Source organism: Styela clava, chromosome 2 (assembly GCF_964204865.1).
Source record: "Styela clava chromosome 2, kaStyClav1.hap1.2, whole genome shotgun sequence".
Classification (NCBI taxonomy): Eukaryota; Metazoa; Chordata; class Ascidiacea; order Stolidobranchia; family Styelidae; genus Styela; species Styela clava.
In genome coordinates this window covers 12063839-12086351 of record NC_135251.1, presented here as the reverse complement: position 1 = coordinate 12086351, position 22513 = coordinate 12063839, and the positions used below count along the sequence as shown (strand labels likewise).

Sequence of the window (22513 nt, the reverse complement as noted above, 5' to 3'; positions counted from 1 at the left end):
GGGCCACACTCATTGTCTTGGCGGGCCGGGTTGTGGCCCGCGGGCCGCCTGTTGCACACCCCTGCTTTAAACCAAGAGTGACATTTCACTACTGACTAGAGCACTGATTCTCAACCCGTTGGCTATGGCCCAGCAGTGGCATTTACAGGTGGGCCATGAACATATTAAAAATTGCCGGAGTTATTAATAATTTGTTATAAATTGATTGCAGTAGCAACATATGATTATACAGTTTTTGGAAATGAGTGGTTTTTCATTTGGATTTAAAAAAGTTACAGCGTCTGTTTTTACAGAAAGAATTTCTTGTTTTCCTTGTAGTTTTTTTGTCGCATGAAAAACTTGACGGGCCACAGAATAAATGGGCCATGAAAGAATAAAGGTTGAGAACCATTGGACTGAAGAATTAAGAGATGCATCGATGTATCAGTATCGGCCAAATGCAGACCGATATATTTCGATTTTTAATCTGATCCAAAATGTTTTGAAAAAAAGTTAGAATACGGATATTGAAATTATTGCTTGCGTGGTCATGTTCTTGGTAATTGCCATGGCCGTCCCCATCCCGCAAGTAGCAACAGAAATATGATTCTGACCTGTTTTTAGCTATTCATCAGCCAAATTAGCTCAACTAATTTTCGCAGCCAAATTTTTATATTCACATTTTTAATATTACAAGGAAATTATGAAGAAATATATCAATCAAATATTAGTGGATTTTCCAATGTGTAAAATACAAAATCCTGCGCATGCAACTTAAGTTTGATTGGATAAGTACATATTTATTTATTTTACCATCTATCGTAGCCGAATCCTACGGGTTTTCTTGTTGAACACCGGGATTACTAGCGTCGGTGCTCAATACATCTGTATCCCTAACATCAATTTCTTATTATCTGGAATATCTCTTTTTCAAGCTGAAATAATGTGCACTGTGAATAATGCTCACATACTATTTTTTTATCCAGACATCTAAGAATGGAATCTTCTGAATGTAGGCTTTTTACTTATCGATCTTAAGGTATCTCGGACCAGAAGCTCATTGATTTTGGATGAATTATGTCGTATAATTAGCGAGTTATTAATTAATTAGTGATGGAACATGCGGTGTCACTATAGTCATAAATCGAAACCGCTATTTCGATCAACAAGTCTTCGTTCTCCGACCGATATTCTCGTTTAAATATTGGCGTATTGGTATCGCGTTATTTTGTCGGTGTCGGTATCAGCGATAAAAGTGATATCGGCACTTCCTTACTCCTGACCAAACCAGAGAGATAATTTGCATAATGGGTGTCAAATTAGGGATGGCGAAAGCTATTTAACCCCATTCCGCCTATTGCTACCACCACTGTGGATGGAGAGGAGAAAACATACAATCCATTCAGACACCAGTTCAAGAAAAATTTTGATTCCAACCATGAACAACCTTGACTTCCACTGCAGAAAATCAGATATTGTTAATGCAAGATTGTCGAGCGCTTAGTAAACCCTATGTTTATTGAGCTTCTGTATAAAATTTTGACTTCTTTATCACATATCGAACAAAAGTTGAAATTCCAACACCAACTCAAGAGAATTCAAAATTGTGATTATGACTTCATACTAGGACTGGGCATTTTTAAATACCTATCAGAATCGAATTTCGATTTTAGAATTGAATACTTCTACTGACTCGAACACATGGGTCAGGCACATAAATTACTGAAAACATGCTTTCATAACTTGGACAGTTTGTTGAGCGTTGCACATAAAAAGAAACATGTTTCATCACTAGAAAGAACTAGAAAAGTCAGATTTGCATTGCAAAGATATGGCTTCAATTGTAAAGCGGACGAATAATTCATAACTTTCCATCTGAAACCCATTCAAATAATTTACTATTCGATTCGAAATGCCCAGACATACTCCAAAATGAGGGGAGTTTGAAAATACAGACTACAATGAAAACACATGCCACACTCTGTCACCACAGCCCTGGATCAGAATAGACCTAACAATGAATGGTTGGAAGTCTTCTATGGTGAAAAACCATTTGTGAAAATGTTCACAAGTATGCCCCTTAAAGTTAGACACATTCATAACAATACTTTACTCTGAATGTTTCATATATCCCCTGATCAAAAGCATCATCACTCATAATAATGACAAATTCATTTGAAGTATGACAGAGACTGCCAAAAAACTACATATATATTTATAAAAAACTTTGTAAAGTGTCCAATTTTGACAGTTATAAATCACTACGTACTCCGAATCCAGGACCAGTAGGTGGTGTCGACAGTGAAGTTAGTCCCCCTAAAGGTTCACATGCAAACCTAGAACTTCTAGGTCCGGCTTTTGGCTTTTTACCTGCTTTTAAGTCCTCAAGAATTTCCTCCATATCAGACACCTTCAAATCTTCATAATAGTCATCATTGATTTGCACCATAGGGGCATTAACACATGCACCAAGGCATTCCACTTCACTGAGTGAAAACTGCTTGTCTGGAGTCGTCTCCCCTACTTTAATTCCAAGATTTTTCATAATTGCTTGTTTAATGTCCTCTGATCCACAGAGCATACACGGAGTAGTTGTGCAGATCTGTACATTATATTTTCCAACTGGATTTCGCATATACATTGTATAAAATGTAGCTACCTCATATATTCTCATTGGTGTGACTTTCAATACTTCTGCTACTTTGTTCATTGCAGATATAGGCAGCCAACCATGTTGTCTCTGTGCAATATCAAGCACAGGCATTATCGCAGCAGCTTCATGACCTACTGGATAATTTGCAACAATAGCATCAATTCGAGCAAGATTTTCTTTTGTGAACTCAAATGGTGTATCTGGATTGTTTTCTGGGGTATCTACATGGTTGAATAAAGCATCTGATGACCGTACCTGTGATGTATGGAACGCTCGAATTCCAGTAGAAATAAAATCTGAAAATCTTCGATTAAACAATGATTTTCCAATTGAGAGCATGGTTGATATTAGTTGATATTTGGTCAGTATTTTACTGTAACATAAAAAAAAAACGAAATGTCAGATTTCAGCAGAGTAATTTCAGGTAGTGAGAACCGGTAATACTCAAAACAGTCGATAAGTGAAACTGCTAAACCAAAGTTTCCCAACCGGTAGGGGATTATGTCGTTCTAGGGGAGAAATCTTGCTTTGTATTGGCTGTAGTATACTATACTGATATTCTTTAGTTTTTTATTAGGTACTCCCGTAGTCTGTGTACCAGGTTAGAGTTAAGGCCATAATTTTATTACGATTGGGACTGCCAAGTGAATATCCCCTTCCCATAGGTTTCAGTCTCTTTACACAACTTGATGTAAAATAGGCGAATAAAATTAGTTAAATCCATATTGGTACACACACTTCTGGAGCGCCCTTTATTATTACTATAAACCCAATACCTATTTATGCACAAATTATATACTATTCGTACTAAATGAAATCAGGCTTGTGACTCGCGCATATAACACCTCCTAACGTTTCATTAAAGATTGAGGAAATAAAATGTGGGAAAAAGCTCCAAAATAGGCGAAGTCAGGAATTCAACGATAAAAGTTTGGAACCACTGCGCTAAACCAAGGATTCCAAAACGAAACAGATATTCAAATTCATTTCGATTTCCAGTATATTAGATGTAGCAAATCCATGACCTCGCATTACATCTGATCTCTGATGATATACCAAAATAGGCCAATTTTGAATGTGGAAAGTATAGAAATCATTATTTATCTCAACATTTATGTGCCATTAATGATGACTTGTGTAAAATTTCTCATTTTATGATAACAAAAATGTGGGATGTAGGTATATGTTAAAATAGTGCTCCATAAGTATGTGAACCAAAGTGGCGGGACACCGGAACGTAGTACGTGTACCAGGTTAGGGTTAGGTCGTAATTTTATTCCAATTTTAGTTATTTCAGTTGTATTAAGAGTTTGGTAACAAGTGACTCCCGTAATATTTGTGCCTGAAAATATAACCTAACCCAAACCAGGTACACATACTACGTTCCGGCGTCCGCCACCTTGGATCACATACTTCTGCAGTATCGTTAAAATATTTTTCAGAAAAAACTCCTACTTCAAATAGTGAATTATCAGCCATGGTGGAACTGAATGCATACCCTATAAACATGTGAAAACTGACAATCTAAAAATGACTGTCAAATAGTTCTGAATCAGCTCAAACTAGTCATTGAAACATCTCTATAATCGGAAGGCAGCACTGGGGATTACAGTGATTGGAAACCCTCAAACTGTCATACCATATATTACAAACAATCACAGTACAGCAGTACAAAAATTTTACGAATGTAAAATACATTCAGACAATAAGTCATTGTATATTATAAAGATTGTATTTAAAAAAAAAATAGAAACAATAGAGATTTATTTTTTTGTCAACAAAAAAATACAGTCATCAATGCAGTAAAAAGTAGCAACAATAAAATTGTTTTGGTATGGACAGGAGGGAGCGATACGACCATGCGGTTATCGAGGTCAACTCCTACCATTTTCGATTGTATGAATAAGATTCAAATTTCAAGATGACTTACTGAAAAAGTTAAACCAGTAATATTTTTGCATAATTTAGGAACAACAAATAATATAATTGTCATATGTGGGTGTGAGGAACTGGGGCTCAAGCTAATCATGATATAACCTGAACGGGTAAGAATAATAGCAAGAAAATTGATGTCAACATAAGATACAGATGGAAACTCAGTTGCACTAATAATATCAGTAACAAGATCAATATTTTTTCTTTCTATGCAGTTTGTAAAGGTAAAACTACTTAATTTTTGATTCAATTAAAGCAGGGGTTCCCAAACCGCGGCTCGCGGGCCAAATCCGGCCCGCGTAACGATTTAAAATGGCCCGCCGAGCTTAAGCGGAATTGTAAAACAGATTTTGTTTCTACCTTTTTGCAATCTAGAAACCTCCGATTGTTATGTCATTATCACAGTTTAAGCTCGTGTTCATCATAGCATTCCGATTATATAAGTATCTCAATTATACGTACCGGTGTTAGGATTACATAGGCAGTAATTTGGTTTTCAGCCATGTAAGAAAGGTTCGAAGGCTCGTAGTCGTATTCCTGTATTGATTGGAATCAAACTTCAGCAATTTATCCACTTTGCCAACGAACTATTTTAGTTCTGTGGCAATACTACATAAAGCACCATTATGTGTCAAACAAACACGTTTCTTCCGGCCCGCGAACATCCTTCCGATTCTAATTTTGGCCCGCGGCCAATAAAGTTTGGGAACCCCTGAATTAAAGGCTGTAAGGTGCCATTAGGAATATTTTAAAATCTTATTTTGAATATAGCCTATGTAAATACAGCAATAGCACTGTGATATTAGTCTACTTCAGTACCGGTACTCTAAGTACAGAAGTATGTAATCCTATCACTGTATCAAGAGTAGGCTACAAATATACGAACTAAAAATGCTAATGTCAGAATGTTTTGAATATGCAGGAAAGGAAAGTTTGATCAGTATCTATTTTCTCGGATATAAAAAATATTCCGAGAGAATTGAAAGGCCAGTAAGCTAACTTACCAATGAAATAAATCACCACCAGCTGACCAGATACGGTACTTACAAATGCATGCATGAATTTAACCTGGCTTACCCTGGCCGCCAATTCTCAGCATCCAATTCTGCAAGAAGATAAATCCAAAGTGACTATAAACCAAGTGAGGACCATGGTTATAGTCAGTAGTCACTTTGGATAAATCGTAAACTAATCCTGTCACTGATTTAACACGATGTCATATGAAGCGCGGATGTCATGAGATCATCGAGATGAGATTTTCGTTTATTTATTATACAAACTAATGTTCCTGATCGGAATTTAATTTTTTATATGTTCCCACGAGTCCCAAGTTCTTTTTTTATTCTAGAATCTTACTTCGGAAAACAAAAACACTATGATTTCAACGGTATTGTTTGCCGGATTTCAGTCCAATTTGATTTCGTTAATTTTTTTATTATATGTTCCCCAAATTGGAATTTTTTTAAATTTTGATATTTTTTGCATTACATCAATAAAGTCTTGCTCTGAAAAAATTATCGTTTAGGTATGTTTCAAACTTGCCGTAAACGACTACCGAAATTGCATATATCGCCCCACAAATTTTTTTTTTCAATTTATTATATGTTCCCCAAATTGGAATTTTTTCAAATTTTGATATTTTTGCATTACATCAATAAAGTCTTGCTCTGGAAAAATAATCGTTCAAGTATGTTTCAAACTTGCCGTAAACGACTACCGAAAATTGCATATATCTCCCCAATAATGTTTTTTTTTATTATATGTTCCCCAAATTGGAATTTTTTGATATTTTTTGCATTACATCAATAAAGTCTTGCTCTGGAAAATGAAATCGTTCAAGTATGTTTTAAACTTGCCGTAAACGACTACCGAAAATTGCATACATCACCCCAAAAACGTTTTTTGCTAATTTATCATATGTTTCCCAATTTGGAATTTTTTTATATTTTGATATTTTTTTGCATTACATCAATAAAGTCTTGCTCTGGAAAAATAATCGTTCAAGTATGTTTCAAACTTGCCGTAAACGACTACCGAAAATTGCATATATCATCCCAAAAATGATTTTTGCTAATTTATTATATATTATGAATTTTGATATTTTTTGCATTACATCAATATAGTCCGGCAGAATCGAGCCTCAATATTATTTTGAGACATGAAGTTTTTTTCATTGTTTAGATATAATGTCGATGACATAAATAATGATACCCAGGTGGGTGTGAAGTATATACCCCGACCTGGAACAATACAAGGTTCAGGTTTTGCGCCATCTTGGTTCGAATACTTTGGGAGCAACTTTTTGTTAATATAAACAATTATTCCATAACTACATGAGTTAGTTTTGAATACATAGTAACATTGAATCTCCTTACAATGCCATAAATTCAATTTTAGTAGAATAAATGATTGTTTATTTCACTAATATAAGCTAAGAGCCATCGACAGCATCTAGCCACTTTCTTTTGCACTTTCAAACTACATTAGTGTTGCGGCGGGCGGTTTGTTTTCCTGCTTAAAGGTTAGGAACTTGGGAAATGTTTTATTAGTTGAAATGAATTGGAATATTCGAACTCGTCTTTCACTCCGAACAAGGCCATGTAAACCCACCCACTGGTATCTAACGATGTGTAACGTGTTTTCTTTTGGAAGAACCGCAACCTTTCAGTGCTGCATTGACTTTGGCAAAATTAATATATCCTTGTGGAATTAGAAAGTATGCGTGTGCGAAACCAAAATGTGCACCTGTTATAGTTGAGTCAAACAATTTGATCACTAGAATATCACACGGATTCTCCTGCGTGCTTCGGTTGTAGGTAATAACGCGCATATTTTTGTACACATGCATCAAATTCCACTCGTTTATTGACCTACAGGTTTTTGACGAGCTTTTGTGTATGATTTCATTCCATAGAATTTGTATGCTGTTCTGAAGAATACTACTTTCAGCTTTTTCATTCATTCAAACCGCTTGTTGGAAGTTTGTTTTGTAATATTGAGTGTTAGTTTTCAACTGGTTCATTTATATCCATCACTTGACATCCTTAAATCGGTGATGCCAGTAAATCTTTAATACAAAAAGATCAGTATCATCTGCAATAAAAACAGCAGTACTCCACTTGAATGACAGCTGGGAGACAGATACTCATATTATCTGCTCCATCCCGTGACGTTCCAATATGAAATCTTCTTCTTACCAGTTTACATGAGTGCTAATTGGTATCTAAGCTTAGCCAGAGACAAAAAGTTCGGACTGCGGTTGGCGCGACGAAATGTTTTTGAATATATATTCTAGAATAAGAATATTTGATTGCATATTACTGGAAGTTACGCCTTGTATGTCTTTTCCCATTGCACTATTCCTTTACTGATATTCGATAATATGACGCTAATTGACATAGTTTTTCAAGTGTGTAGATAGGTATCATCTTTTCAAAGCAGTTCAGATGGGAATCAGAATATATCTAAGAATCGCTAATATTGGCGTTTGTGCCTCACGCAATTGCTGCGTATATTTATTGGAGAAGTTCTGTGGCGTAGTTATCAAATAAAGAAAACCAGGGAGTATTTTTTCTACCTCTCTCAAACCTTGTGAAAACTTTTTCCCATTCAACCATTTTTGAAACATCCCCAACAACCACAATTATTTCTGTCATTAAACTTCCGAAACAAAAACATAAAATTATCAACAGATGCATATCACCAAGTCCTAAGTAGATATTGCTGAATTGATCTTCATTTAACCATTTTTTGTGTAATGCTTCTTAATAAACCTGTTATCTATAGTAAATACAGCACATTTGACTATGTTGTAGTGTAACTTTATTTTACCATTTGTTATGTAATGCTTCTTGGTAAACCTGTTATCTATCGTAAATACAGCACATTTGACTATGTGGTAGTGTAACGTTTTTGGCCTCACATTTTTGATATTTGTAGTTAGTTTTCTTGGGGCTCTTTTAAACAAAGTTACATGCAATATATTGGTTGTAAGTTGCAAAACATGATCATGTTGGTGGAATACCTTGACATTTTACCACCCGTATATCATTCATTGTCGAGAATATTAATGAAATAATAAAATCTAAAACCCGTTTTTGCGAATTTTTTGTTGTAGCTGAAGTCGAGGGACATCATGACAACAGGCAAGAGAAGCCTCTTTTAGTTTATGACAGGGTTTCTTAAAAGGGGACTCCAGCCTCCTTGGAGGCCACGGATCGGTTGTCTGGGAGCACGAACAAACAGACGTAAATGCGAATATATAATATCAATGTATTTTTATAGAAGAGAAGAAGCAAAAGTGTTGAGAGTCTTTGGTCGTTTGAAAACCATTGGCATTGAACATAAGCATGAACTACATTCCTTCCCGAGGATATACTATAAAACGTAGCAATTTTCTCATTCGTGTTTTCGTGATAACATTATCTTACACTGCATCGTCGTGATCATCCCGCTGCATAACAATCCTTGCTAACAAATAATTGACTGTTCTCCACCGGGTGTATATCCACTTGAACCACTGCCGACTGCATTAGCAGGCTTGTATTGTTAATTGCAACAAACCCTTTTGGGGGTGACATATGCGATTTTCAGTAATCGTTTTCGGCAAGTTTGAAAAATACTTTATCGATAATTTTCCCAGAGCACGACTTTATTGATGTAATGCGAAAAATATCAAAATTAAAAAAAATTCCAATTAGCAAAAACCATTTTTGGGGTGAAATATGCAATTTTTGGTAGTCGTTTAGGGCAAGTTTGAAACATACTTAAACGATTACTTTTCCAGAGCAAGACTTTATTGATGAAATGCAAAAATATTCAAATGAATCCAGTCTGGGTTATCGGCGGTGCAGATGCCATTTCGGGCGATCGTAATTATACTTTGGCAAGCCATATGACGTGATGGTGACGTCGTAGTGACGTAATTTTTGAATGGCTTAGTCAGATGGGGGTTAGGAATCCCTGCAAAATTCGTTATGCTAAGCCCACTACAAGTACTTGTGGTACTAAACTAGACCCCAATCATACACATGTTTCCGCAGCAGCACTAAGCGAAATTTGCGAATATGAAAATTTGGAAATCATAGTCTATCCCAGTGGTTCTCAACCTTTTTTCTTTCGTGGCCCATTTTTGTTGCACGAAAATTTTGTGGCCCACTAACATTTTCATGCGAGGGAAAATACTTCAAGAAAAACAAAAACTATCTGCAATATTAGACACTTTCAGTCCAATATTAATTAGGTGAAAATTACCACTCTGTAACAAAAACTTTATCCATTGCTACTACCATCAAATTTAACTAACTTTATCGACAACTCTAGCAATTTTTAATAGGTCCGTGGCCCACCTGAAAATGTACCTGTGGCCCAGCAGTGGGCCATGGCCCACTGGTTGAGAACCAGTGGTCTATGCTTTAAACTAGCGGTAAAGGATTGGAATCTCACATTTATCTTGTAGTCTTTGAGGCAGTGAGTAAGATGACTCAATCATAAGGATAGGATTTACATATTTATCCCGGAGGGAGGAAAGCCGATGAGACGTCTCAATCATATGGCGAACCACGGCCTCTCGTCCGGTTAGCCAGTTATTTGTTTTCGGTAGAAGGACTTAATGCATAAGGGAAACCACAGGCTTCCGTACGGCATACGGGCAGTTACCGGTACCAGCAAAGTCAGAAAGTTTAGGTTATATTCACTTTGACTACCAGCTTGGTCTAGTGTAGTAATGGTTTCGAACCCGAATTAATTCTAGTGGGTGTAGCATAACAATTTTTGCATATGTTAACTACCGGTACGTCCTATTAATTTGCGATGTTTCGTTGGCACTTCCGCTATCCTGATTTGTGTTAGAAATTAACCTGGGCAAATCATACACCACGCGAGGGCGATGAAGATATTAGGGTAAATGTTACGTGTCTCCCCGAGAATAAAACCTACCCTGAAAATAAGGCCAAACCTGAATTTTAAAATAATTTTAATAGAAGCCCTTCCCTGAAAATAAGACTTATAGTCCAGTGGTTCCAACCGCCAGTCCGCGGACCGGTGCCGGTCCGCAAAGCTTTTTTGCCGGTCCGCGAGAAAATTCCGTTGTTTCGATGCCGTCTCAATCGCTTTACCGAAGACGAGGTTGCGTTGGTTTATTACGCAATTTCCTTCCGCTGTCATATTGCGACGTCTACCGCGACATCTTGGCGTCGAGTAATCAAGCTTTTTCGGCTCCGATTCATCGCGAATTCGCTCCATTAATCCATTAAAAAGATTCAGAAATCTAAAAATCGGCACGCGTGGTTTTTCTGTTCTGCGTGCCTTACCTTATTAATATGACCATCAATTATCAATATAAGACGTTAGGCATATTTCTTTGTTTAAGCCAGAAAACGGTCAAGAACAGTATAATTTTCCAGTAAGATATGAAACTGTTGCGACTCTGCAGGTGGTCACGAGACGCGCAAAAAATCTGGGATTCAAATATTTTTATTTCCTTCGTGCATGAAATATTGTATTTACACAAGTAATAAAAAAATGGTAACACAAAGTTCAATTGAAATAAAGAGACACATGCAATATTGATGCGGGGCCGCGAAAGACTACCAGAGTCATCGTGTCAGCGACACCGTAACCTTGGGCCGCAGAGATCTTTTCCAGTATATTGAGCAGGCACAGTAGGATATTGAGCCTGGTGCCAAGTTACCGACGACTTTGTCATTGTAATGTAAATTCATTTCGTTTGAGGCGTCGATCAACTGCAGAGGGATTAATATAATAAACCCGACGAAATAAAAAGCTTGATTAAAAATGTGATTCTACTTTACAGTCCAGATTTAAAAAAGAATCACTGTCACAATTTCGGATATCTCTTGATAACGAATACCCATCGCTAAGTAAACTGTTGTCCGTATTTTCAACCAGTTACTTATGCGTTATGCGAAAAAACATCCTCATAACCAGCTTTAATTAAATCAAAACAACAGCAAAATTCTCACTAGAGTTAATTGTGTTTGTACATGATTTGACATGTACATGTTTTTTTATGTGAGATGTTTTATAGGTGCCTTTCTTACGCATAATGGGTGCCCAACACTGCGTTTCATTACGCAAATATATGGTATTATTTTTATGTTTCACTCATTTCAATTTTTGGCTGGCATATTATTTGATAGTTTTTCTTCGTGTAAAATGTTTTTAATTGTGCCTTTTTTGTATAACAACATATTGAGTGCCCGACATTGCGTTATATTACGCAGAATATATTATTCTTTTCCGTTCCCGTCATTTCAATTTTTTGCCGGTCCGCGAGTAGATTTAATTTAATTTTACCGTTCCGCAAAAGTAGAAAGGTTGGGAACCACTGCATAGTCAATAACGCGAATTTTTTTTTTGACCTTGTCGATAGCAAGAAATCTGTCCAACACGTTTTGAATGATTAATAATAATCCTTTCACCAAATGAACCAACCAATTTAGATGATAATGCATGCTGGTATATCTTGGATACCTTCGACTGCGCAGTGAGTGTGCAGAACGATTCTTTAAGATATTGTTAGATTCTTGGTCAGAGCAAACCGCGCGAGTGGACATTGGATTACGTCAATATCACGAGAAAATATTTTACTGCCCATCCCACGCCTGACTACGCTCTTGCTACAAAGATTATGAGAATATTGACATGACTGTAAAACCAAAACATTTCAAAACATGTCAAATATGATTTGAGTTGGAAAAACATTGCCAAACACATGCTGAAACTTGAGAGACAATAGTAGACAACAATTTATGAACCAATTTAGTTGCATACAAGTGATCCGCATGCTGCTATGGATAGATGTGATGAACTCGAAGGGTGTTTGTTTGTTAATACACGTGTTGCGAAACGATGGTAATTGTAGATATCGAAAGTTTCGTTACATTATGATAAAAATCTATGACATATTTTAAAATATTTGATTTTTTGAATAACATATCAGAAATATAGCGTAACTGATACATCCACAACAATGAGGTAAAATGCAGGAAAATTAGTGTTCGATAGTTTCAGTTATGTATGAATGATATTATACTGAATATACAATTACTAGATCTTTAATTTATTTAAGAGTATTTATTTTAGACAAATTGTTTTGGTTGTATGATATGATAAAAATTGAAGCCAAAACAACTCGAAAACGTATTCGAAAAAACTCAATAAAACACAGATCGACGTGAAGTTGTCAAATACAAGTTTGACACGTGTTTCAAAAAAGTTATTTGCATGCTGCTATGAATACTTGCTATGTACTACAAATGTTTTTTAATTGTTTGAATAAGTTAGGGGCCGATGTTGCATAATATCATAAATTTACTTTTATCTTGACACTTCCACGATCTCCTACAGTGTTTTTATGTTCTATGTTTTTAGCACTGATTTATACAATACACGTCTCACATTTTAATTTAAAAGGTAGTTATAGCATTCAATTATTTACCTCAATTTACTGGTTTTGTTGAATTGCTTTCAAGGTACTGCCCGATTGTAAATCGCGTTTTTCTGTGTTTTTTTTTATTCTTTTTTGGTGAACGGGCACGTACATCGTAAGCTTTTCAACTTTTTTTAAGTTATGCCCGTCTCCCAGGTATCTCTGCATTTTGTTTGTCTGTTTACTTTTTGTATTGTTTATGTCATTGAACCGGAAATAAATGATTGATTTATTGATTGAAGCTGCTTCATGCCAGCAATAATTGTATAATATATATACGCTTTGCTTCATGCTGCAATCAATGCACGTTTCTTGCTCTTTGTGACTACACGACCTTTGTGCCATAACGCGCTCGTGGTTTCGGTGGTCGCCAAGGCGAATCATGTGAAATGCTGCGTTTGGCATTTTCTTTGCGATGGCTGCACGAATCAACCGATGAGCTGATTGGTTTAGAATAATACAGAAATTCCGTTATTATTGCGTAAATGACTAGTAATTAAGTTACCGGTAACGTCCCATCAGCTCGCCATTTTTTAATTTGACTTCTTACTTCATTCTGTATCTGCAGAAGTATACTGGTTTGTATAGTTACCGTACACACTGACACACACACAGACATGCCAGTGTACCGTCTGACCGCGAGACACGTTGAGTTATTATTCACGGTCAGGTAACATTGCCTAAGTTTGTTTAGGTTTTTTCTCCTATAGGTTAGATGGAGCGTTTATAAGTTTGAACTTTTCTGGTCATGTTGGCTTGTCAGAGTCTTGGCTTTTCTGTGTATTGCTATACATTACAATGGCTGAATGGTGAGGGGTGGTGCTTTGAATATCTTTATACTGTTATATTGCTTTCATGGTGCATGTAGGTAGCCTATGCCCTATGGCTGATTCTTACTGGTCTGGCTCTGCTATTACAGTATTAGGCTACCTATCTGACCTATTGTATAGCATTGCTACAGTGTTTTCTTGTTGATCATGTCCACAGACCACGCTACGGCTACAGATGGATTGAAATCTGCAACTGATAAAAAACAAGAAAATGTTAACTTTAAAAAGTTCCATAGATCGGAAATAATATTCCTGGGTTCCACTATTGCTCTGGTTACTCTGACTGCATGTGCTACCGTCTTGTTATCACCAGTGAATACAGCACCAGCTGATTCAACCAAGTGCTTTGACATTTGCAAGTGAGTAAAATTTGTTTCATACTTCAGTAGTTATAGTAGTAGACTACTTATCGATATAAGTTTATTTCGACCCCATAATCAGCATAACAGAAAATAAGAATAATATAAAATATTGACGAAAACAAATAAATAAAACCGCTTTGCAAATTAGGAGAGCAAACAAAACCTTAAGTCAGTAAGTAAGGTATAAACCATAGACTACAGAATTTATGTTTGAAGGTTTTTCCAAAAGAAGTGGTACGTGTTCACTCACCTATTATAGTAACTATGTAATTATTTTTCATAGCAACACGAAAACTCACATTACAGCATTATGTTTCAATGATATTCTGGTGTCTGGTTCTAAGTTGCATGGTTAGTTAGCCGTCAGCCGTTTCAAAAAGTCTATATTTGTTATATAAATACTTCCTAAGTGCAACCTTAGGCAATAATTATTTATATTTATTTAGCTCTTATGGTCATATGATCCATTCGTAGAGAATTAAGAAATAGATAATGAAGAATAAACTTTTGCAACTTTGCATCAATTAAAGTGTCTTTGGGTAGGCAATATATTTGCTAATAAATATTATATCTTTCTTTATAATATAGATTGACATTAGTGGAAACAATACCAGACAATTTAACATTTCCATCCGGCAGTCCTACACATCTGGACACTTATGCCAGTTGGAATTCTCTCATTGATGAAGCAGTCTATGGAATTGATATTGGATCTTCTTATTGGACTTTGCGAGAAGAAGATGTTGTTCCAGATCCATCCGCTTGGAAGGTTAACGGGATTCTTTCCAATAACAGCTTCATTACCATCTACTATTAGTGGTTGCCTTGGCAACAACAAAATACAAAACTGCACATTTTCAGTAACCCTTCTCTGTGAGATTTTGTTATGCCAAACGATATCTATTGCATAGCCACATACCATTAACTGGCCCTCATGTCTCTTTTTAAAAATCAGCTGTGCTTGTAACTCTTCTGTAAGTACATTTGATTTAAGGCGATGGTTTGTTACTCTTTTAAGAAGAAGACTTCAAACTACAATGCTACTTTTTGTCCTTAGTGTTTGTTGTATAAACTCGTATTTTTAATATTCACTCACATTATTGGTAAATATATTTTTTAAACAGGGAGAAAAAATATTTGATCGCTTGCTTGAAGTTGGTAAAGACGGTGGCATTTCTATACGGATTGCACAAAATAACAACAGTGATCCAAATCAAATGAATGACACTACAATATTGGCGAATGAAGGAGCAGCTGCTGTTCGAACACTTGATTTTGATAAGCTACTCGGTGCAGGCATCTTGCATACAAAAATGTGGATGGCTGACAACATGCATTTTTATGTTGGAAGTGCAAATCTTGATTGGCGGTCTCTGACACAGGTGATTTTTTTTTGTCATTTGCAATCAGTGATAATTTATAAGATAGAAGAAAGCAATGCTCGAATGTATGGACATAAAGTCCCAAACGAAATAGTATATATATATATATATTCTTTCACAGTATTGGTACAGTAGTATAGTTATCTTTGACTGATCACCACAAGTTGCGCAATATTTATTTCGATGATTCATCATCATATTCAAAAAACAAATCTCGTAGAGCCCACAGAAATCTGGTGAAATAAACAGTCTTGCGACAACCACGATCTTTGTTAATAACCACAGAAAATTTCAAAGCAATTGGTGCTGTAATTGAAAAAAGAGGGATTTTCTCATAATGAGTAAAAAAGAAGTCCAATAACAACAACATATACCAAAACGATCTCTACTCCATATCCAACAAGTACTCAGGGTTTTGGACATAGGCATAGTCATTACTATATTTATTGATAGAGCAATATTTTACATTCTTAACATAGTAATGCTGAATATAAAATTATCTATTAATATTTCACCTCTTTTAAATATAGCCTTTTATTTTTTCCATCTTGTCATTTTAGGTTAAAGAGCTTGGCATAATGGTAACAGATTGTGCTTGCATGGGGCGTGATTTGCAAAAAGTTTTTTCTGTGTATTGGAAATTAGGTGAAGATGGGGCAACAGTACCTGCTGAATGGCCCCCAGAACTAGCAACTGACATTAATCTTGAGAACCCAACATCTCTTGAAATAGGAGGACTGAATGAAACTATGTATATTTCAGTGAGTAGACTAGTTTATGTCTCTCAGATATATGAAGAATAGTCTTCACATGGCAGTGGTAAACTGTATCTACAGGGTAATCTCGAAAGTAAGTATACACTTTTAATTTTGATTTTCTTCTCAGGTACTCGTCATAGAGCGTTCATTTCTTCAGGAAACATAGTATTGGAAACTAGTAAAATTTAGGTATTGTTTGCATTTTTGAACAACCCACAGAACAACAGAGGGATTAACCCCAAAAAATGAGGAGCAAAATTGCTGATTGGCAAAAAGCATTAAAATCAGTACGGCAAACTTAGCACTTCTCAGCTTCGAATGTTTTCCTCAGGGCGTCCATAGATCCAGATTTCATGGATTTTTGATGAATTTCGTAATTCTTCGTCGTAAAAGTTTCGATTGCCTTACTTTATTATATGCTTTTTGCTAAACAGCAGTTTTGCACCTCATTTATCGGGTTAATTTCTTTGTCATTTTGTGGGTTGTTGAAAAATGCAAACAATACCTAAATTGTACTACTTATCCATACTATGTTTCCTGAAGAACTGAATGCTCTATGATGAATACCTGAAAAGCAAATCAAAATTAAAAGTGTATACTCACTTTCGAGACACCATGTATAAGCTAATTTATGTCTTCCAGAGATGCGCAAATAGTTTCAATACTTTTACCACTTTTGTTTCTGACTCTACTTGATTTGGCGAAACTTATAAGACTATAAATAGGCACATTTCACATTTCCACTACAATTAACATCTTATATTTACCTATTTTGGTGTAGCTTTATTGGAAACGTTCATAGTGTATGTACCAGGTTAGGATTAGGCCATTATTTTATTCAGATTTTCCTCTTAATAATGTTAGTTCTTTTTATGGATTTGGAAACTGTCTGTGTTAACCAAGTGAATTTACCCCCTGCCCATTGGTTTAAGTCCCTTCTTCATACAAATTGATGTAAAGTAGGCGAACAAAATTAGTTACCTCCATATTGGTACACACACTTTCGGAGCAGCTTTATTGCACACTGTTCTGCATTGCAATATTATATGTGCTTGTAGTCCCGTTGCAAGTATTTCTGCATAAAAAATAATGCTTGTGATTTAATTTTATATCTAATATTTTTAGAATAATATTTTAACGGAATAAATCGTTTCAGGTTGCACCTCCCCAGTTTCTACCGGAGGGTCGTACATCAGATCTAACTGCTCTTCTAGACATCATAGACAAGGCTCAAGAATTTATCTATATTGCTCTTATGGATTATTTCCCAGTAACATTGTACCAGAAGAATAATGTGTATGTACAGCATTATATACCATTATTTTGGGTTTTATAGCTATACAAATTTTTCACATTTGTTTTAAAGGGTGATAAAACATTTGCTGACACTCCTGTATCCTATCTTGTTACCAGATCAGGTATTGGGATAGCAAAAGTTACTAGCGGGAATTCAAGATAAATTCACACAAATTTGCTTATTACAGTTCCATTTGACCAGTTCCAATTTGTATATTTTAGGAATTTGAGCATGTGGGAGAAGAGACTACTAATTATGTGGCACGCTTCTTGTCAGGTTACCGGTCTAATTGGGTATTTAGTAGGGCTTGGAATTTCACTTCCAATTGTTAACCAGGGAAAATTAACTGGTTAACCGCAGTGTGACGTTTTGCGTAACAATTATCGCTCTATAGACTCTATATTATTCATGAATCGTGATAGTTTCATGATCACCCTGCTGCAAGAGATAGGCAGCGTGCTTCGGACATATGGAAGTATTTTAAGTGAACAATATAGGTTGATATTTGAAATTGCAACCGGTAACCATCAAAAATCGATCAACCGGTTGACCATTCCCAGCCCTAGCATTGGTGGTGGACGGGGCTGTAATCGACCAGCAGTTATATGAACCACCCTATGCTGGCGATGGGTCCAGCGAACAGCAATCCTCTCGCACATAATCATTCATGGGGAGATTCGAAGCTGCGAACCCACAAAGGGTAATAACGAGCCTATTCCTGATGCTTTGCTCGATTCGCCACCCATCGCACCTTTATTTAAATGTGAAATGTCTCTTTTCTCATAGGTACTGGCCAATCATTGATAACAGGCTGAGAGCAGCTGCATTTGAGAGAGGTGTGAAAGTGAGATTAATGCCATCCTGGTGGAAATACAGCAAACAAACTGTTAAAGCTTTTCTTAGGTCATTGGAAGACGTCAGTCCTGCAATGAGGAACGGCACTATTGAAGTGGTAAGAACAAATTTGGTTTATTCGTTACTAGACCAGACACGAGCAAAGTATGGCCCGCTGGTCACATCCGGTTCGTTCGGTAATTCAAGGCAAAATCAAACTGAAATCAAATTTTGATTTTTTTGTTAAAATTACCTCAAGGAATTTGTTGAGATTGCGATCAAATTTAGTTTTGGCACGGCCCTATTGTTTTTTGTAACACTGTGTACATCCGTTTCTCACTACTTGCTGTCCTTGGTTCACAATAAATCTAATATTTCTCCAGGATATTTTATAGTTTCTACAATATTTTGTTGAATTATATGCAATAAGACTCTTCTTTTATGCCAAAGTTTTGTGCTTCTACATTATGTGAATCTTTTTGAAATTTGAGAAATGCTATTGTTCCATGTTTGTATTCTTAATCTCCTATGTGCAAGCAGAATGTTTCTGGTTCTAACGAATTTAGCATTCATTCATGTTTTTTTTTACCCTTGTGTTGTTATTATGCTCATTTTTTTGTGATTGAGATAATCGTATAAACCAAAGTACAATCAACCCTTGTTATTTTATCATTTTAAGATTTCAAATGAGACCAAACTTATTTCTTTCTTCCAGAAAATGTTCGAAGTACCGGCTTATACACCTGCACAAGAAAACCTTCCATATTCAAGAGTCAATCACAATAAATATATGGTGACAGAAACAACGGCTTTTATTGGTCAGTTATTGTCCCTATTTTCATTTTTACTATGGAGGATGATACGTTTTTTGACCAACGCGACGCGGTGGGTACCGCATCATACTAACCGCTAGGAATACACTTGCCACCATTGAGTCCGTGCATCAGAAACAAATAACTTGCTAACTAATCCCATATCTGACATGGACTGGTGGCTTGACAAGAAGTCTAGCGGTACGCCATATGATTAAGCCATCTTATCAGCTTTTTTCCTTCTGGGATAAAAATGATATCTTATACTAAACTCGGTAGCGATCGGGTAAATTCCCAGTCTTTTCACTCATGTTAGCTCTGTATGTACCATTTAACAAACTTTTTTTAAAGGTACCTCAAACTGGTCTGGTGACTATTTTCTGGACACGGCTGGAGTTTCAGTTATCATATCACAGAAGAAAGGCAGCGTTGCAAGTGAGCGCAACATTCACGTTCAATTAAAAGCAGTTTTTGAAAGAGATTGGAATTCTCCTTATGCGAGGACCATTGATGAAGCCGGGACATAAATCATAGAAAACCATATAATTTTGTTCCTTAATGTTACTTAACAAGCAAGCATTGTGTAATCTAGTGCAATATTTATTATTTATGGCGTCATACGATCAATCAAGTGTAAGTTTATTACAACTCGATAAGCAGCATAACAGATGATCAAATATTGTTCATAATAAGCGAAGAAAAACTGTTTGCGGAATCAACAGTCACTAATAAATCCGTAAATGAGGTTTAAATCATATAGAATAAAAAGGTTTTGCCAAAGGCGGTGGTACGTGTTCACTCATCTGAAAATATATAAAACACCATTATAAGCGTACAACCACACAGATATATTAAAAAAATTACATAAATAGAAAGTTGGTATAAGTACATTTTCACTCACCCGAAAATGGGATATATTATTCATACACACTCGCACAACTTACACCGCAGAGATATAATAAAATGCGATAGAATGCTTAGTGTTAACTCTCTCGAAATATAATATTAATTCGCACATACTGGCATACCTACGACCACAGCGATAAAATAATATAAATCGCTTGATAAAGCAAAAGAGAACCCGGAAAATCTTTTATGTTTAATTGAGATCAAACATGTTTTATAGAGTTATTGAATCTGTCAAATGTCGCATTGAATAACGTTATATGCAGTATGCTTCGGTTGTCCATGTCTTATGTTTATATTATTGAGGGATGTCTTTGCACTTTCAGTATTTTCGGACTCCACTGAAAGCGTTTTCTCCATCTCTTAAAAGCTTTTTCCGGATGATATATTGAGTAAACAAAAACTGAAAAACCACCAAGAACCTGGAAAAATACTATTTCCCCATTCTTAATGTCAAGTATGTTCATTTATATTTTTACTGAAGCAATTTAATCATATTTATTACTGGCTTTAGACTTTAACAGACTATCATATGTTGATAATAGGCGAAGAAAAACTGATTGCAGAATCAACAGACACTAATATTTCCTTTAGTGGGGTTTAAATCTTATAGAATGGTGCGTGTTTACTCCCTTTTAAATTATATAACACACTCCTGCAGGTACAACCACGCAGATATAATAGAAAAAAAATAAACCTTGGAAAGTTATGATATCAATGTAATTTTAATTCAATTCATGCACACACACCTAGGAGGACCATGGGGATATTTAAATAACATAATAAAATCCAATAGAAGGTTGGTGTTCACTTAGAATATAATATCAATTCACGCAACCTGCGACCACAGAGATATAAATAATAGAAAATTAATAAAAATCACCAAGTGAACAAAAAAAAAATTTGTGGTTAATTAAGACCGAAGTATTAAGAAACATGTTTTATAGGGTCATTGAATAAAACCTAATTCAGTATGTTTCGATTATTCATCTTCATAATTATATTATTTTAAGTGATTTCTTTGCACTTATTTTCTTCGCACAGTATTTTCGGACTCCAATGATAGCGTTTCTCCATTTCTTAAAACCTTCTTTTAATTGATATATTAAGTAAACAAAAATCACCTGAAAAGTGTGAAAACCCGCCAAGAACCTTGAAAAATAGAATTTAATCATATTTATTTCTGGCCTCACATTCACATCATGTTTCAACTCATTGCCTTGAATACTGTAGTTGTATTTTATATGCTTTTAGAAGTGCATCCGTATTAGTGTACTGTGCCTTACTGCAATTGAACATGTTCCGGTATTTATTATTGCCAAATATGGCGTTTTTAGTTTCATTCTCTTCGGTATCTTGTCTTTGTACTCATTTTTTTTTGTCAAGTGTTGGGTTTAAACACTTCATCACTGTAAGCACACGTTACGCAATTTTCAAAATTTGCTGTTAACTATTTCCCACAGCATAAGTGATTTTGATTCAATATTTCACTTGGTGGCCTGATAATGATGATTCTGGCGACGTAGGTAACTTTTCCTGAGCCATACCGGTACTCTATGATAGTGATGAAACTAACATCTCCTATTTTTTAATTGGATGTTGGAATATTGTCTGTGGCTTCCTTCCCCAGTAAAACTATGTTTGCCTAATTCTCGTAATTCGTGTACTTTTAATTTCTAATGATTAAAAAACTAAATTTCATCTTGATTTTATCACGAATATGTGGCGAATTTACTATGACGTTTGTATATTAAAAAGCTCTTTCTGTACTTGCTCTGTGTGTATTTGGAGGATAGAAAGGAAATGACGTCAAGTCGTAAACTGAAGTTAGGAATAACAGTTTCGTCTGCTCGCATCCAGCGGAAATTTCAGCGAGTTAGATTGAACTTTTCACGACACCACAGCCTATAGGCTTATGTGCGATGTGAACGCAAATCGACTAATTAATCTCAACTAAGCGGCTATAGATACAAGCCATGGTAGTGTGCTTATGCGTAGACGTATATGTGGACCTTCGTCCCATTTCCCTGCAGGCATCGTTTTTTTAACGACCTTGATGTATTGTTTCTTTGTCAATGCTCTACACCAGGGGTGTTCAACCTTCAATTAATACAGTAGGGTCAGATACAAATAACTGGGTGAAACCGCGGGTCGCAACTTTATTCAACATAGGCTTCCTAGTAGTCGCACGCACAAAAATTTTGGTTATTGATCTCTTGACATGCGTTGTTCGCATATGCTAGCTGTTAGGGCATTGTAGCGTCATAGATATTAAATTGAACTCGGGATTGTATAGGCTTTGCAACGCAAAAG

At 35.7% G+C, this 22513-nt stretch overlaps 2 protein-coding genes across 2 annotated transcripts; one reads left to right on the top strand and one right to left on the bottom strand.

Annotated features, from left to right (window-relative positions):
• Nucleotides 1–1478: 1478 nt before the first annotated feature.
• Nucleotides 1479–5657, bottom strand: LOC120336735 (NADH dehydrogenase [ubiquinone] flavoprotein 2, mitochondrial-like). The gene is made up of 2 exons (XM_039404491.2): nucleotides 5572–5657; nucleotides 1479–3005 (listed from the first exon to the last, which is right to left on the bottom strand). Exon 2 carries the CDS (start codon nucleotides 2969–2971, stop codon nucleotides 2231–2233), a length of 741 nt encoding a protein of 246 aa, XP_039260425.2. The 5' UTR covers nucleotides 2972–3005; nucleotides 5572–5657; the 3' UTR covers nucleotides 1479–2230.
• An 8238-nt stretch (nucleotides 5658–13895) lies between these two features.
• LOC120336721 (5'-3' exonuclease PLD3-like) lies at nucleotides 13896–21969 on the top strand. Its single transcript, XM_039404478.2, has 8 exons — nucleotides 13896–14208; nucleotides 14800–14980; nucleotides 15336–15593; nucleotides 16154–16354; nucleotides 17508–17647; nucleotides 18435–18600; nucleotides 19198–19300; nucleotides 19646–21969. Exons 1-8 carry the CDS (start codon nucleotides 13997–13999, stop codon nucleotides 19819–19821), a joined length of 1437 nt encoding a protein of 478 aa, XP_039260412.2. The 5' UTR covers nucleotides 13896–13996; the 3' UTR covers nucleotides 19822–21969.
• The last annotated feature ends 544 nt before the right edge of the window (nucleotides 21970–22513 follow it).

Excerpts from the sequence above, each read along its gene's own strand:
- LOC120336721 (XM_039404478.2), top strand. The coding sequence starts at position 13,997 with ATGTCCACAGACCACGCTACGGCTACAGATGGATTGAAATCTGCAACT. Across the intron at positions 17,648-18,434 it reads TTGTACCAGAAGAATAATGT|GTACTGGCCAATCATTGATA; the intron begins GTATGTACAGCA and ends CTTTTCTCATAG. Across the intron at positions 19,301-19,645 it reads AGAAACAACGGCTTTTATTG|GTACCTCAAACTGGTCTGGT; the intron begins GTCAGTTATTGT and ends CTTTTTTTAAAG.
- LOC120336735 (XM_039404491.2), bottom strand. The coding sequence starts at position 2,971 with ATGCTCTCAATTGGAAAATCATTGTTTAATCGAAGATTTTCAGATTTT.